Source organism: Pleurodeles waltl, chromosome 1_2 (assembly GCF_031143425.1).
Source record: "Pleurodeles waltl isolate 20211129_DDA chromosome 1_2, aPleWal1.hap1.20221129, whole genome shotgun sequence".
Classification (NCBI taxonomy): domain Eukaryota; kingdom Metazoa; phylum Chordata; class Amphibia; order Caudata; family Salamandridae; genus Pleurodeles; species Pleurodeles waltl.
Window position 1 is genome coordinate 884104334 of NC_090437.1, and position 17947 is coordinate 884122280.

The following is a 17947-nucleotide window of genomic DNA, read 5'->3' on the forward strand; positions in this document are numbered from 1 at the left end:
TAAAGTTTTTTCTTTTTGGTCCTGATGAAACGCCATTGATCCTGAGTGATGCCTGAGGCGCGAAACATGCCAACCTTCATAAGAGTGCTGTAGCTAATATCCTTTGCCCTACATGTGTTTTGTTAGAGTAAGGGAACATCACTTCACTTTTTAACCTTGACCGAGATCCACTATTTACAATAAAATTGAATGTGGGGTGGCTCCCGAGCCAATTTTAGTTTTTCTATTGCTTTGTCTCATTCAGTGGGTCTGAATTTTTTCCTTCTCTGTTTGATGGCACGCACTTCATAAAGATCTTCGGCATAGAGCCCCGTTGGGCATTGCAGCGCCAGCCCCACGAGGAGCAAACCTGAGGTTGAAGCATGACATCCAATGTATGTGTGAGGGTTTAGCTTCTAAAGTTAGAAGTGCCCTATATCTTCTCTTTTTCTGTTAATTAGGAACAGTGTGCTCACTTATTTGCAAGATTTAAGAAGCTTCAGATCATAGCTGTAAGGTGCTGGGAGAAAGGAACTGACATCAGCATGCAGTGGTGGCGCATATATGGGGACCACAACATCACATCAGGGATGGGACGGATCCACCGTGGAGATGCTCAATGCCATCGGCCGACGCGCAAGAAAATGACTAGAAAAGGATACCAGATTCAGTCTTGTGCCTTGAGAAATCACAAAGTGAGGAATGTGCAGTTAAACGTTTCTAACAGGAGGAGGTCCTTTATCCTTATTCACTCTGAGAAATGCAAAGAAAGCAATATGTGACTAGTCCTTCACTACCATTTGATTATCACAAGAAATCACTGTCGGAAGAGACAAACAACCTCTAAATAAAAGAAGAACAACTCTTAAACAGCATGTTTACTTCAATTATCCAAACCCTGGCAAGCAGCAAAGATCACAGACGTGCACCGTAAGATGAATGCCCTTCCATGCTCATGTGGCCTGTCAAGGATCGTATGATAAGAGGAACAGAAAAGGGTATAAGCTGGGGCTACAACAGTACATAGTGAAGGTATTGCATATACAAGAGTGAATAAAGTGTCAAACAAAATACATTATTACTTAAAAAATAAAGTCAGGCTAAAGTTACAAGAATGTCAGAATTTTTTAATTTTTAAATACAAGGAGAATTTCGAAGTGCATCTTTACCATAGCCTATAGCAAACCTGGCACGTTTCTGATGATGTAAAAGGTCAGTGTTGGCTATAGATATAAGCTTTTTAATAAATCATTTGTTTGATAAGGTATGTACAGAATAGATATGCAAGAAAACCACTAACAAAAACAAGCACCAGATTCATTTTAATCTTAATTATTTGCTATTTTATTTATCAATCCACAGGGAATTTGTGCAACTCATTAAAGCTCTTTTGTGTTTCATGTTTACAAGATTAAAAGAACTATGCCAAGGATGTAAAATAATGGCTGACGGACATAAAAAAGGAACTCTAAATTATACATTTACTGTAAAAAATATAAAACAATTATACTGCTTTTCATATATTTTACCAAAACATCCTCCAGTATAAAATAATTAAAAAGCTTGCTCCAGGAAAGAGTATTTTGCATTCAGCTTTATTTGGGAATTTGCATATTTCCTTCTTTTCATTTCATTCTTATGGTACCTCAGCATTCAAACACATCAGATTAAAAAAACTAAGCACTCTCCAAAACGTACGACATTTACATGAGTTGATGCATTTTTTAAATAATATTTTTAAAGTATTTTTCTTTCATAAGTACGCAGTAGCAAGCCAGACCAGGCCTCACAAGGAGAATCTACGACGCACCTTTAATTAGAGCAAAGATATTAAAGGCCTATTTTGCAAGTGCTTTTTGTAAGGTGCAGAAGCAGACTGCATTGGTTGCTAGTACTGCACTAATATACATATTTACAATAAAGAATCTTTTAAAAAAATAATAAATTCCAGCTAGTTCACATTTTCTCTTCCTCTAAGGGTTTTAGTTCCACCACAGCCTTGGCCACAGGAAGCACAACACAAATGATCTGCTGTCGTTGGTCCTCCCATGTGGTACTGGTACTCAAGTACGCAGGACGAAGGTCTCTCTTCCTCTGCAGAAAACCTGTGAAGTCAAACCTGCTTTTTTGGAAGCTAAGCGGCTGGAGTCCTGAGATAATAGCTCCAGTGCGTGCGTGGAGATGGACACATTAAGTTTTCACAGGTGCCCCCTTGGATTTTTCAAATGTGTGCCAACAGAATGACTTCCAGGGAACGAAACAAAAGATTAAAAAACAGAAACTGCCGAAGCCCTAGCAGCTTTTCAGTCTAGGCTGAGTAATATCGGAGGTTTTCTTGATGACGCTCACTCTGTCTGGCTTGCTGCTCGCGGATGAAGATGTCGCCACTTGGGGGACAGACACTGTTTCAGAGAATTTTGGCCACGAGCTGTTGTAAGGCAGAGGACAGCTTTCTTCTTTAATGGTGACCTGGAGATCAGGCTTGTTGGAGGTCACAAATGTTGCAGTGTTTGAAAGAGAATGGGCACCTCTTGCCAAAGGAACGTACTGTTTTTCCTCTTTAACTTTTTCCCAATGAAGACGAGCCTATAAACAAAAGAAAGATGTACCTTTTAGGTGCACGTGATATAAGTTTTACAGTTTAAAGCTTTGTAGACGTCACAATAAAAATTCTATAGAAAAAGAAAAAACTATTTGTGCTGTTGCATTTCACTCATCTTTATCCCTCTGTACAAGCGTTTGCATCATCTTGATAAACGTTAAAATAAGTGCCATATTTATGATATTTCCAACTGATCAGAGGGCAGGACCTCCTCTGCCTCACTTCTTTATCGCCAATTCATTGCTATATGGTCTCTCGCTTACCTGATGGTGTAAATTTTTTCTTACCTACTTTGTTTGAATAGACATTTAAAAATATTTGGATATTAGCCGTCAATATGTACTTGTCAGTTCGTCTTTGCCTAATAACTTGTTTGGATAGCTATTTCGATCTCCCTCGGACGAGCTAACAATTGTATCAAGCTTGGGGTTTCAAACTCTATTACCCGCGCGTGATTAGCCTCAATCACCCTAAGTTCAAAGAACTCATGGTCCTCTGGATTGTTACCTTTCCCTAGGTCTGCAGGCTGTGCGGACACTGCCAATTTTAAAAGTAGGAGATCAATTACACGGCCTCACATACAATCAGCAGAGAGTCATGTAGCTACGCTTTCCTTGCAACAACTCTCACCACCAATTGACTGTCTTCTACCCACCTTACCCATTTCCTCCCCAGACCCAATGAACTCTCCTGCTTCACTAGATTCTCGAATACGGCCTTCATTCCTCGCCCCCAACTCCTCTACCATATCATTTTATCCACCATAAGAAAGTTAAGAGTTTTAAGACTTGCAGTTCCTTCACATACAAAATATAAAATATTATATTGTTGCAAGTTCTATCCAGTTAAGAAACTTAGCTTGTTACCAGAAGAGACCTAGATTTTAGTTTTTTTGTTGTAGGACTGCTATGTGTTTTTTATTAGAATATTTATTAGAATAACTACCCTACAAGCAATAGTGAAGGAGTGAGGAGTGACCAAACACGTGTACACTCCACAGATCCCAGGCTGCCATCTGCCATGATACACAATTTAAATTTTTGGAAGGCACATATGCATAGGCAGCTGCTTCAGAAAACCAGCTACTCTCAGTAAATTACTTTTACTAGTTAACTGATTAAGATCAAGAAGCCTAGCTTCAAATGAAAGTTTAATCTGATTTGACATTCATCTTGATTGCTTCTTGCATTGTCTCACTGCAACCATATGTTGTGTGTTTCCGTTGAACAAGAGTGCTTGTACTGCACTCTTTACTTTGTCCGGAAGCCATGATCAATACTGCATCTGACAATGATCCCCTAATTTGACTAGACAGGGCCTGGATGGCAGCACCCACCAGACCCAGCTATCTTTATTGAAGTGTGTGTGTGTGTGTGCTGGGTCTCCCTGCTTCTACTCAGATCGCCCTGACGATCTGGGCTGGGGCCAATGCATACTTGGACTGGAAGGGGAAGGTTGCTATTGGAGGGGACTACACTCAAGGAAGTAAGTAAACTGAAGGAGTTTGCACCCTGAGACCTGATTGGGATCCCCAAAGGGGATGTTATAGTGGACGGTGCCATGAAGGTTTCTGATCAAATGCAAGAGGAATTTGACTTCTTGCATTCACAACTATACAAACACATGCAACGCAGGCACGCAGGGGTTGTCCCAAGAAATTGGAACAGGTATGTGTACGATAAAGAACATGGTTTGGGGGTGGCCGAGGGTGCTGCTCCCTGCAAAATGATGGGCTCATTGACTGAAAGAACTTCAATTTCACCACTGATAAAGGTGAATGAGAGGGACTAATGAACATCGGGGCAAAAGGGTTCATCGCTGCCGGTTTAGGTAATGAATTCTGTAAAATGTCGCCTTATATGGGAATACTGTCTTGATACCAAATGAATGGTTCTGAATGAGGCTTATTGCACAAAACTACCTCACACTGATCATAGGGATGAAGTGTAATGTGCTCACTGTTTGAGATGCTCATTTGTTCTCCTTTTAAAAATGAAATAAATATTTATGAATAAAGTGTTGGTTATAGTGGCTAGACAATGATCAAGGCTAGTGGCCTAATCTGTTCTGAAAAATCATGATAAACTCAGCAAATCTAATAAGCATACATTAATAATAATAGGCATTTAAGGATGGATTGCTATAACTCTGTATTGAAGTTCAAGAGATAATTTTTTTTTTTTTTTACATAGAATCTCTCTGATTACTGATCTTGGTTATTTTGTTGTGGATGACACCCTCTCACAAAGCATGGAGATAAAAGATTTGCTCTGTTATAATCCTTGTTAGGGACTTATAAGAGTAATAGTATTTTGTTTTGCCATCTGTGAGTTTGTAAATATTTGTAATTTTATGACTATGTATGTCGGTTGCTGTGTTGGAAAACTTACCATTGATACAATTGGCCTGAGGTATTTATAGTGGGAAAGAAGATAAGTTACATTCCTGTTACTGTGGTTCTCCAGTATTGGTATCTTTCACAGATTCACATGCTTGAATCATTCCCCGTCGTCCCACGGTACATAGAAACCTCCCATTCAATTGAGATCAACACCAGACTTGCTAACGGTGACTCAGGGGCAGGTCTGTCATCCCAATCAGACTTCTCTTCGATTATTGGCCTGGCTCCTGAATTCTATGAGTTTGGCAACCTAGATATTCCACCAGACCGTCGAGAGGTGCTCGCCTGTGCCAGAGCTTAGTCTACGAATAAGATATACGGACTCAAGTGGAAAAGCTTTTGCATATGGTGTAAAACCTTCAGTATGCATCCTCTAAAGTCTTCTCCAGAGCAGATACTTCTGTCTCTTTTGCAATTAGTGAAATCAGGTCTCTCCCATTCATCTATCAAAGTTCACCTAGCGGCCATCTCTCGATTCCGCCGTACTGCAGCCTTACCATCTTTATGGTCATCCAGGATAATAAAGCAATTCCTAAAATGATTGTTCAGGATGTTTCCTCCGATTCAACGTCCTCCTCTTACCTGGCATCTTAATATTGTGCTGTCCCAATTGATGAGGCATCCCTTTGAGCCTATTCACCAAGCTGACCTGAAATATATCTCTTGGAAGACGGCGCTCCTTCTGGCACTTACTTCCGAGAAGAGGGTTAGTGACATACAGGCATTCACAATCTCACCACCTCTTCTTCAATTTAAATCAGATATGGTCATTCTGAGGACTAATCCAAAATGCATTCCTAAAGTTCCCTCGAACTTTCATTTGAACGAGCCAGTGATAATAAAGACTTTCTTTACAAGCCCTCAAACTCCAGCAGAACGAGCGCTACATTCCCTAGATGTTAAAAGGTGTCTAAAATTCTACATCCAAAGGACTAGCAGCTTTCGTAAAGCTGATCAACTGTTCATTAGCTAGGGTCAACTTACTAAAGGGAATGCTGTTACCAAGCAAGCCATGGCCCGGTGTATCTCCAAAGCCATAAAATTCTGTCACCAGCTAGCGGGAAGACCGCTAACAGCCAATGTCAAGGGGCACTCCACTAGAGCGGTATCTACTGCAGCAGCTCTCTTCGCAGGAGTGCCTCTAAACCAAATTTGCAGAGCGGTAATGTGGACTTGCTTCCACACCTTTACTCAACACTACTGCCTGGATGCTGCTGACAGGATGGACGCAGCAGTAAGACAAGCAGTTTTGCGTAGTTTATTTTCATAAGGTGAGCCAATAATCTTCTTTACCCACCATCCTCGAATACTAATATTTCCAGATTGATATTTATCATATATGGAAAATGTCACTTACCCAGTGTACATCTGTTCGTGGCATTAGTCGCTGCAGATTCACATGCTGTGCACATCCCGCCATCTGGTGTTGGGCTCGGAGTGTTACAAGTTGTTTTTCTTCGAAGAAGTCTTTTTTCGAGTCACGAGACCGAGGGACTCCTCCCATTTCGACTCCATTGCGCATGGGCGTCGACTCCATCTTAGATTGTTTTCCCCGCAGAGGGTGAGGTAGGAGTTGTGTATGCTAGTAATAGTGCCCATGCAATGGAGTGAATACGTATGTACATAATGAAGTTTAAAGTAATATATTTACAAATTTACAAACGTTCAAGATCAACTTCTAAACGGCTACAGGCTCCCGGGGAGGCGGGTGGGCGCATGTGAATCTGCAGCGACTAATGCCACGAACAGATGTACACTGGGTAAGTGACATTTTCCGTTCGATGGCATGTGTAGCTGCAGATACACATGCTGTGCATAGACTAGTAAGCAGTTATCTCCCCAAAAGCGGTGGTTCAGCCTGTAGGAGTTGAAGTTGTTTGAAATAATGTTCGTAGTACAGCTTTACCTACTGTGGCTTGTTGTGCTGTTAACACATCTACACAATAGTGTTTGGTAAATGTATGAGGCGTAGACCATGTTGCTGCCTTACATATTTCGTTCATTGGAATATTTCCTAGAAAGGCCACGGTAGCACCTTTTTTTCTGGTTGAGTGTGCCTTTGGTGTAATAGGCAGCTCTCTCTTTGCTTTAAGATAGCAGGTTTGAATACACTTAACTATCCATCTAGCAATGCCTTGTTTAGAAATTGGATTCCCTGTATGAGGTTTTTGGAAAGCAATAAATAGTTGTTTTGTTTTTCGAATTTGTTTTGTTCTGTCAATGTAGTACATTAGTGCTCTTTTGATGTCTAATGTATGCTGTGCCCTTTCAGCTACAGAATCTGGCTGTGGGAAGAACACTGGTAATTCTACCGTTTGATTCAAGTGGGATCACTTTTGGTAAAAATTTTGGATTTGTCCGTAGAACTACTTTATGCTTGTGTGTTTGAATAATTGTTCTTGTATGGTAAATGCTTGAATTTCACTCACTCTTCTTAGAGATGTGATGGCAATCAAAAATGCAACTTTCCATGTTAAGTATTGCATTTCACAAGAGTGCATGGGCTCAAAAGGTAGACCCATGAGTCGTGTTAAGACAATGTTGAGGTTCCATGAAGGAACTGGTGGTGTTCGTGGTGGTATAATTCTCTTTAGGCCTTCCATAAATGCTTTTATGACTGGTATCCTAAATAATGAAGTTGAGTGCGTAATTTGCAGGTAAGGCTGAAATTGCGGTCAGATGTATTTTTATTGAAGAGAAAGCTAGCTTTGACTTTTGCAATTGTAGTAAGTATCCTACTATATCTTTGGCAGATGCGTGAAAGGGTTGAATTTGATTATTATGGCTGTAATAAACAAATCTTTTCCACTTATTTGCATAGCAGTGTGTAGTGGTAGGTTTCCTAGCTTGTCTTATGACCTCCATACATTCTTGTGTGAGGTCTAAGTGTCCGAATTCTAGGATTTCAGGAGCCAAATTGCTAGATTCAGCGATGCTGGATTTGGGTGTCTGATCTGTTGTTTGTGTTGTGTTAACAGATCTGGTCTGTTTGGTAGTTTGACATGAGGTACTACTGAGAGGTCTAGTAGTGTTGTGTACCAAGGTTGTCTTGCCCATGTCGGTGCTATTAGTATGAGTTTGAGTTTGTTTTGACTCAATTTGTTTACTAGATATGGAAGGAGTGGGAGAGGGGGAAAAGCGTAAGCAAATATCCCTGACCAGCTCATCCATAACGCATTGCCCTGAGACTGATCTTGTGGGTACCTGGATGCGAAGTTTTGGCATTTTGAGTTTTCCTTTGTTGCAAATAGATCTATTTGTGGTGTTCCCCACATTTGAAAGTAAGTGTTTAGTATTTGGGGGTGAATCAACCATTCAGGGATCTGTTGGTGATCCCGAGAGAGATTGTCTGCTAACTGGTTCTGAATTCCTGAAATAAATTGTGCTATTAGGCGAATGTGGTTGTGAATCGCCCAATGCCATATTTTCTGTGTTAGGAGACACAAATGTGTAGAGTGTGTGCCTCCCTGTTTGTTTAGGTAATACATTGTTGTCATGTTGTCTGTTTTGACAAGAATGTGTTTGTGGCTTATTATGGGTTGAAATGCTTTGAGCGCTAGAAATACCGCTAACAGTTCTAAGTGATTTATGTGAAACTGTTTTTGCTGTATGTCCCATTGTCCTTGGATGCTGTGTTGATTGAAGTGTGCTCCCCACCCTATCATGGAAGCATCTGTTGTTATTACGTATTGTGGCAATGGGTCTTGGAAAGGCCGCCCTTGGTTTAAATTTATACTGTTCCACCATCGAAGCGAGATGTATGTTTGGCGGTCTATCAACACCAGATCTAGAAGCTGACCCTGTGCTTGTGACCATTGTGATGCTAGGCACTGTTGTAAGGGCCGCATGTGCAACCTTGCGTTTGGGACAATGGCTATGCATGAAGACATCATGCCTAGTAGTTTCATCACCAGTTTGACTTGTATCTTTTGATTTGGATACATGGTCTGTATCACATTGTGAAATGTGTGAACTCTTTGTGGACTTGGAGTGGCAATCCCTTTTGCTGTGTTGATTGTTGCTCCTAAGTATTGCTGTGTTTGACACGGCAGAAGGTGTGACTTTGTGTAGTTGATTGAGAAACCTAGTTTGTGGAGGATTTCTATGACATATTTTGTGTGTTGTGAACACCGTCTTAACGTGTTGGTTTTGATTAACCAATCGTCTAGGTACGGGAACACATGTATTTGCTGCCTTCTGATATATGCAGCTACTACTGCTAAGCATTTTGTAAAAAGTCTTGGTGCAGTTGTTATTCCGAATGGCAACACTTTGAATTGGTAATGTATCCCTTGGAATACAAACCTTAGGTACTTTCTGTGTGAAGGATGTATTGGTATATGGAAATATGCATCCTTTAGGTCTAGTGTTGTCATGTAGTCTTGTTGTTTGAGCAGTGGGATTACGTCTTGTAATGTAACCATGTGAAAGTGATCTGATTTGATGTAGGTATTTAATGTTCTGAGATCTAGTATAGGTCTCAGACTCTTGTCTTTTTTGGGTATCAGAAAGTACAGGGAGTAAATTCCTGTGTTTATTTGTTGTTTTGGTACTAACTCTATTGCTTCTTTTTGTAGCAATGCCTGAACTTCTAGTCCTAGAAGATCTATATGTTGTTTTGACATATTGTGTGTTTTCGGTGGGATGTTTGGAGGGAATTTGAGAAATTCTATGCAATAACCATGCTGGATAATTGCTGAGACCCAAGTGTCTGTTGTTATTTCCTCCCAATGTTTGTAAAACTTGGTTAGTCTCCCCCCCACAGGTGTTATGTGTTGGGGATTTGTGGCCTTGAAGTCACTGCTTGTTTGGAGGAGTTTTGGGACTTTGGAACTTTCCTCTATTCCTTTGAAATTGTCCCCCTCTATATTGTCCCCGAAAACCTCCCAGCTGATACTGGCTTTGGTAAGTGGGCTTTGTTTGTGAGGTTGTGGCTTCTGTGGTTTGCCCTCGAAACGCCCCTCGAAATTGTGTCTTTCGAAATGTGCCTCTGCTCTGTGGGGAGTAGAGTGCGCCCATGGCTTTGGCCGTGTCAGTGTCTTTCTTAAGTTTTTCGATCGCAGTGTCCACCTCCGGCCCAAACAACTGCTGTCCGTTGAATGGCATATTCAGCACAGCTTGCTGTATCTCTGGTTTAAATCCTGATGTACGCAGCCATGCATGTCTCCTTATTGTTACTGCTGTGTTGACAGTTCTAGCAGCTGTCTGCAGCATCCATTGCTGACCGTATCTGATTATTGGAGATACTCTGTCCTTCTTCTACTACTTGCTGCGCTCTTTTTTGGAACTCCTTGGGTAAATGTTCAATAAGGTGTTGCATCTCATCCCAATGGGCCCTATCATATCTGGCTAGCAAAGCTTGTGAATTTGCAATACGCCACTGGTTTGCTGCCTGTGCCGCCACCCTTTTGCCTGCAGCATCGAATTTTCGACTTTCTTTATCTGGAGGTGGTGCATCTCCTGAAGTATGAGAGTTGGCTCTTTTGCGCGCTGCTTCCACTACAACAGAGTCTGGTGTTAGCTGTTGTGTAATATACACTGGGTCTGTTGGTGGCGGTTTATATTTTTTATCTACTCTTGGAGTAATGGCTCTCCCTTTAACAGGCTCCTCAAACACTTGTTTGGAGTGTTTTAGCATTCCGGGTAGCATAGGAAGACTCTGATATTGGCTGTGTGTGGACGACAGTGTATTAAAAAGAAAGTCGTCTTCAATGGGCTCTGAATGAAGGCTGACATTATGAAATGCCGCTGCTCTTGACACCACCTGTGCGTAGCCTGTACTATCCTCTGGTGGCGATGGTTTAGCTGGATAGCATTCTGGACTATTATCTGACACTGGTGCGTCATAAAGGTCCCATGCGTCATGGTCATCTTGACTCATTCCAGTAAGAGTTGGGGATTGCATCATTGGTGGAGTGGCTACCGGTGATGGTTGCGGAGAGACATGTGGGGATGGTGGCGGTGTTACTTGTTTAGCCACCTTTGCATGTGGCTGTTTGTCCTTGTCTTGGAAGGCAAGCTTGCGTTTCATTTTGACTGGAGGAAGAGTGCTGATCTTCCCTGTATCTTTTTGAATAAAGAGCCGTCTTTGTGTGTGATCTGGCTCTATTGCCTGTAATTCCTGTCCAAATCTATGTGTCTTCATTTGTGTGGACAGTCCTTGTTCCTCCGTGTAGGAACTTGTTTTCGGTTCCGAGGCCGGATATTTCGGTACCGAAACCTTTTCGGCTGCTTTTTTCGGCTCCGACTAAACCTTTTTTACTTTCGGCGTCGTGCTCTCTCGGTGCCGACCTGTTTCGGTGCTGCTGTCTCGGTGCCGAATCTTCTCTGAGCCACTATCTCGGACCCGAGATTGCTGTGTGCCGGTATCTCGACCGGAGTCGGATGACTTCGACACCAGCTCGCCCTTTTTCGTGTGCCGATGAACGGTCACCTACTTTTCGGGTTAAGCCATGGCCTGTTGGCGGTGGCGTCCCCTGGGCTTTAGCGCTTTTCTCGCGAGTTCTTGGTTTCGACGTCTTACTCACGGTTTTAGGCGTTTCCTCGGGATCGATCTCCTCAGAGTCCGACTCCTGGGTGGAGAATGTTTCTTCCTCCTCCTCGAAACGCTCTTGTCCTGTCGGCGCCGACGCCATTTGCAGTCTTCTTGCTCTTCGGTCCCTGAGTGTCTTCCTGGACCGAAACGCTCGACAGGCCTCACAAGTATCCTCCTTGTGTTCTGGTGACAAACACAAGTTACAGACCAGATGTTGATCTGTATATGGATACTTGTTATGGCATTTTGGACAGAAGCGGAATGGGGTCCGTTCCATCAGCCTTGAAGAGACACGTGGCCGGGCCGACCAGGCCCCGACGGGGATGGAAAAAAAACCCGAAGGGCCACCGGAGCTCTTCTTAATTCGGCGTCGATCTGTTGTAACTAACCCGATACCGAACGCAAACAATACCGACGATTTTTCCGAGATTATAACTAACTTTCCGACCCGAAACACGGAGCGAAAAGGAACACGTCCGAACCCGATGGCGGAAAAAAAACAATCTAAGATGGAGTCGACGCCCATGCGCAATGGAGTCGAAATGGGAGGAGTCCCTCGGTCTCGTGACTCGAAAAAAGACTTCTTCGAAGAAAAACAACTTGTAACACTCCGAGCCGAACACCAGATGGCGGGATGTGCACAGCATGTGTATCTGCAGCTACACATGCCATCGAATATATATATATATATATATATATATATATATATATATATATATATATATAACTGTATTTTTAATTATGTATGTATATATAAAATACGTAGAGAATGATGTTTCGTTATAGATATAGATGTTAACATCTTCTTGTACTGCTGATTATTCTGATTCAAGCATGTGAATCTATGAAAGATACCCCAATACTGGCAAAGAAGATAAGTTACTTACCTGTAACTGTGGTTCTCCAGTACTGGTATCTTTAATAGATTCACATGCGGCCCACCCTCCTCCCCATGGAGGCTCACCTCTTTTGTCTCTATCTTGAAGTCACTTGTGCTGGAAAATCTTAGAGACTGAGCCTCTGTGCTGAGGGTTCTAAAGGGTGATCTTGCCTGACTGGCTGGACTTTGGGGCTTTTCTAATGAAGCTAATAAGCTATGAAAGTGAATGTATTTTACCAGTGACTACAATGGAAAAAAATATATATATAGATATTCTACTGCTTTCTATGTACCGTGGGACTCCCACTTCAACGACAGGAAATAATTCAAGCATGTGAATCTATGAAAGATACCCCAATACTGGTGAAGGCATGTGTCTGATAGGTTCATAAGGCACATTTATTTCCAATGCCATAGGCCGAATTTATTCAGCATGAAAAGTTATGACAAATCCAGTAGGCTTGCTTTATTTATTGTGAAAAGCATCTGCCTAAGCCAACAGGCCTTTAATGGTGGATGGTTATTACACATTGCTCAACAGGCTGTAGACCGGCCCATATGCTGCCTTACTGGCTAATTGGGAAAAATTGTGTCAACTTCCTTAGATTTTACTGGTTTATTGTGAAATGGTTGTGACAAAGCCAGAAGTCCTTATTTGCTTACTCTATAAAGCAAATGCTAAAGGCAACAGGTTTTTAAAGATGGATTGCTATCACAATGTGGCCTCTAGACCGTTATTTTGTTACATGGAAGCACACAGACTACTGCAATAGGCAAGGGTTTGGGTGTTGGTAAACCACTCAAAATAATCACTTGGTTTGAAGATTTTAAGCATTATAATCCTTAATAGGCCCCCTTAGGAGAGATTTTTTAATTAGTTTGACCAAAGGAATTTTTTACATATTTGTAATTGTATTACTGTATACCCGGTGGTTGCTTGTGGGAAAGTTCATGCTAAATAAAGCAGATCCTATTGGCTCATTGGGAAACGTTCAACAAGTTACCTACTTTCAGTAACACTATTTCAGATGGATATGCTAACCATTGATTCCTCACCTACTGAATTCCCCCAGTTGCTAGATTCAATCGGGACATTTTTTATGGAGCAGCTCCCACATGCATACAGGTAGTGCCCTTGTTCCAGCTCTAGAGTTGTGTGTAGGCACCATCCTTGTGCACCGACGTAACCTTTTCTAATTAACTTCCGCACCTTCTCATCCAAAGTAAACGAAGAATCAGTAATCAGAGAGAGTGCTGAATGCAAAATGAGAACATATGACCTATCGGAAGTCCCCTCCATACGAGGGAAAGAAGAGCAAGTTGTGAGAAATCTTTGTCTAGATAAAGCATCTACCAGAAAGAGAGTTACCGAAGATCCCAACTTGTTCTTCTGATGGATATTTCTAACTGTAGGTGCCTCATCTTCTGAATAGATACCCACGCAGTACCCTCTCAAAAGAAGGTGGGTCTGAGGAGTGGACTTTGCACCAGCAAGTCCTATAGGACAGAATGTGCAACATTGCTCTCTGCACAGACCAGAGTTCCACTTTCAGAAGAAAGAATGCTCAAATCCTTAGCAATAACTAATCTTAGAAAAATGCTCCAACAGCCCTGCACCTCACTGATGTGGCACGTCAAAGTGATCAATGTGAGGAAAACAGTCTTTAGTCTGCAACCTCAAAGAAAAACTGTGAATGGGTTCAAGTAGTGTGTACATCAAGAACAGAAGGACCAAATTGAGGTACCACTGCAGCATAAAAAAGGATGGAAGAGGAAACATATATGCAAGTCATTTAAAAAAACAAAAAAAAGCATCACAACTGGTATCTTAAAGAAACAAATCTGATCAGGCAAAATCCCAAAGGTCAAAAGGACAGATAATTAGCTTTAATTGCGTCCATGGAAAGAATGATTCACCAATGACAGAACAAATAGAGGTGCATGAAAAAGTAGCTAAAAGAGAACTGGCCCAAAGACCCATGCATCAGACCACAAACCTTGCCCTGTGGCCCGAATAGATCTATTATGTGGACAGGTATCCACTACTCCCTGAGGTAGGTCAAAACCACCTACCTGGTTCCCCTCAATTTCCACACATGGGGTTATAGGCTGATGAGGTTCAGAGAAAGAAACTGGTCATGTGGCTGGGAAAGGGCCTCCCAAAGGGGCAGGCAGAGCGGAGGGCAGGTGCATAGACACAAGAATTCAGAGTAGCAGTCTCTTTGAGCCTAAACTGGACTATTAGGATGAGATGAGCCTGGTCCCCCCCCTTACCTTCTTCAAAAGTCAGTGAAGCAGAGGTGGAGGTATAGAAAGAAGACTGAATCACCACAAAAGGCAGAATGGATCTACTAATGACCTCCAAAGCGGAAGCTTCAGGCCACAAAAGGCGCCACACTGAGCATCCTCAGCAGAGACTAAAAGATCCATCCAAGACACACCCCATCGGGTGAATGTGGCTTGAACTAACTTTAAGTGCAGACACAGTCCAGAATGCATCTGCTGAGGTCATCTGCCCTAGATAATATTAATGCTCTCTTTTGTAGTAGTGTGGTCGAGCAGTTAGGCTTATCAGAGGGTAATTGTAATTGTAATCGTATTTATATAGCGCTTACTACCCCTGACGAGGCGTCGAAGCGCTTTTCGATGAGTAGCACGCTACTCCGGTACCCAACAAGAATTAGTGATGGATTAGTATAATTTAATAAGGAGTACAGTTTTAGTATTATTATGAGTTAATTTGAGATGCGGATATGAGAGTTTGTTAGTTAGATTGACTGGAGTAATGGAGGGGTGGAGGAGGAAAGAAATCCAGAAGTGTTAATTGGGAGTTTATCCTTCATTTACTCAATCCAAAGGCTTGAGATGAATAAAAGGGGAGCGGAGGGGAAAGAGGATGTGGAAGGGTTAGGGAGAGCATAGTAGCAGGGTGAGATGAATGCAGGAGAATTTAGTAGGGTTGTGTGGGAGGTCACAGAGGTAGAGTGAGGTTTGGTGAGTTAGATGTGGAGGTGGAGGGAAGAGCTTAGGCAGAGATATTTAGGAGATGAAAGTGGTCGAGGGGATTTGGGATGAGTCCGAGTGAGAATGGAGGATAGTTTGATAGAGACATGACATAAGAGTGATGAGTAGGAGCCATGCAATGATCCACAAACATGCCAGGCACAGAAACAACATATACACATACATACACATATATATATATATTTATACACACACACACATGAATACACACACATATGCACATACAATACATAATTAGAATCATGGGTAAAAAATACCTAGTCATCCATCCATCATCCTGGTAAAAGGCGGGAATTCCTTTACCTACTTCGAGGGTGGACGGGGTGTGGCTCAGCGGGCGGAGCTTACAGGTGCTTTATAAAGGGAGAACCTTCCACTCTGCGTCTCCAGCAGAGGAAGACAGAACCCGCGCGTCTCAGTCAGACACAGACTACGCTCCAGTACATCACCAGCCCACCTCCAGGAAGGATTCCAGATCCCCTCTGCCATGGGATCTCTGAGCGCACAGCCCCGCCCCATCTTTGCCAAGCCCAAGAGTCAGGGTGGCCTGCCCCCTCCAGAAAGGTGAGCCTCAACTGCGGCATCTGCTGCGTTTATATTGTACACTAGGGGTACGTGATGGGCCATGGGGTAAACGTCTCCAGCAACCTTGTGTGCCTTTGGCAATGTTATTGTTACTAGTGCGTCTTTGTGGAGATGTCCTCGTGCTTCTGCGCATCAACAACGCACCACGTGAATCGGCGGTAAATGCAGTGGGGTCGTTTTGGAAAAGCTGTCCATCATCCTGGTAAGAGGCGGGAATTCCTTTACCTACTTCGAGGGTGGACGGGGCGTGGCTCAGCGGGCGGAGCTTACAGGTGCTTTATGAAGGGAGAACCTTCTACTCTGTGTCTCCCGGAGAGGAAGATAGAACCCGCGCGTCACAGTCAGATACAGATTACGCTCCAGTACATCATCAGTTCACCTCCAGAAGCTGAGCTTCAACTGCGGCACCTGCTACGATTATAATTGTAAGTGCTTCCTTTGAGGTCTAGTTTCTGCAAAATGAGGGTAAAAATGAGGGTAGTGTGAAGCATTTGTCGTACACTCTCAGACAAAAGAAGTGTGCTTCGGGCTTTGGGACCATACACATTGTAGCAGCCCGCTAGGTGACAGACCATTACTGGAAGGTTCAACTATCTCCAACTATCTCCACAGTCACGGTGCCACATGACGCAGCACGAGAGTCCGCCCTCCACCTGTCTACTGCTGTTCCACATGGCAGTCTTGTTGTCTGTTAGAACCTGAACAGCTTAGCCCTTGATGGAATGCAGGAAGATCTTGAGGGCCAGCAGATCGCACACAGCAGCAGTTCAAGAAACTTCATATGGTGCCTTTGCTTGATTAGAGACCTAACGTCAACTCCTTGATGAGGTGACCAACACAGCTCAAATGATTCATCTATCAACATTATGAGAACTGGAAGGAGGAAATGGTGTACTTCATGTCAGGCATTCTTCATCCACCAATGAAGGTCCAAGTTGGTTTTGTCCGAAACAGGATGCTGTTGAGGAGACAACCTCAGAACTAGGTAAAAATAGATTCCACCAGTTGAGATTTATCGACTGCTCCGTTTTTTTTCTTAACTCGATGTATCTCATCTTTAGTGATGACCTTTCATTTAGCCTGCTTCCGAGCAAGTTAAGTTAGACGGGCCATAACTGTTTCATGTCCTAAGTGTTCCAGATCTCATCATAGTCCCATTAGTTGCCTGTCTCTTGCCTGTTTAGTCCACAGGTGTAGCTAGGGTAGTTTGAATAGCAACCATCTTGTATTTTTTGTCAAGAATCCCTTTAGTGAGCGGTACGGTAAGGCCCACAAATATTGTAAGTGTTTTAATCAGTAGCTGTTATGATTCAAGGTTTTCCTTCGCAGTAGTAGTTACAGGGAGTGATTTATTAGAGAGGCTATTCTTGGTGCTGGGATCAGCGTACAATCTATTCTATGACTTTATCCACGATCTGAGTAATAGCCAGGTCCAAGTTCATTAACACTCTTCAAGCTACCTATTCTTTCTACAGACAGTTATCATCTTGTCAGTCTGACATTGGGTCTGTGTAGGATAAATTTAACATGCACCAGCTGTGCAAGATGCAGGATTTACTTGCTGCTGTCCGTGCAGCAGATTACTCAGGTTTGGTGCCACCCTCTGGAGTGATTGTAATCTAAGAAGCCTCTTCACATTTAACAATTGTGCAGAGCATATTTGACTAGTATATGTATGTATGTGGTACTGGTATAGCACAAACCTAGAGAAAAGGTAGCAGAAATGTGCTGTGTACAGGGTTTAAGGTGCATGGGGGCCACAAAAAAAGGGGAGGAAAAGGCAAAGTCGACATGGCATCTCTCTCAGGGTGCCATGCCCTCCAATCACTCCCTGTGGCATAGGTGTGTCACCCCTCTAGCAGGCCCTACAGCCCTAAAGCAGGGTACACTATTCCACAGGTGAAAAGGTGAGGCAGTCTCTAAGTCCATTCTTAGACATTG

The 17947-nt window shown here is 42.7% G+C and overlaps 1 protein-coding gene across 6 annotated transcripts in view; it reads right to left on the reverse strand.

Annotated features, from left to right (window-relative positions):
* Positions 1 to 1299: 1299 nt before the first annotated feature.
* The window catches only part of IRF2 (interferon regulatory factor 2), a 248366-nt gene continuing 231718 nt past the window's right edge, over positions 1300 to 17947 (reverse strand). For 3 of the 6 annotated variants that reach the window (XM_069199440.1, XM_069199401.1, XM_069199451.1), the window contains one exon: positions 1300 to 2565. In XM_069199440.1, coding sequence (XP_069055541.1) covers positions 2272 to 2565 — 294 coding nt within the window. In that variant the 3' untranslated portion in view covers positions 1300 to 2271. The remainder of the gene's footprint in view (positions 2566 to 17947) is intronic. The other 3 variants (XM_069199429.1, XM_069199410.1, XM_069199418.1) reach the window with 1 other exon arrangement.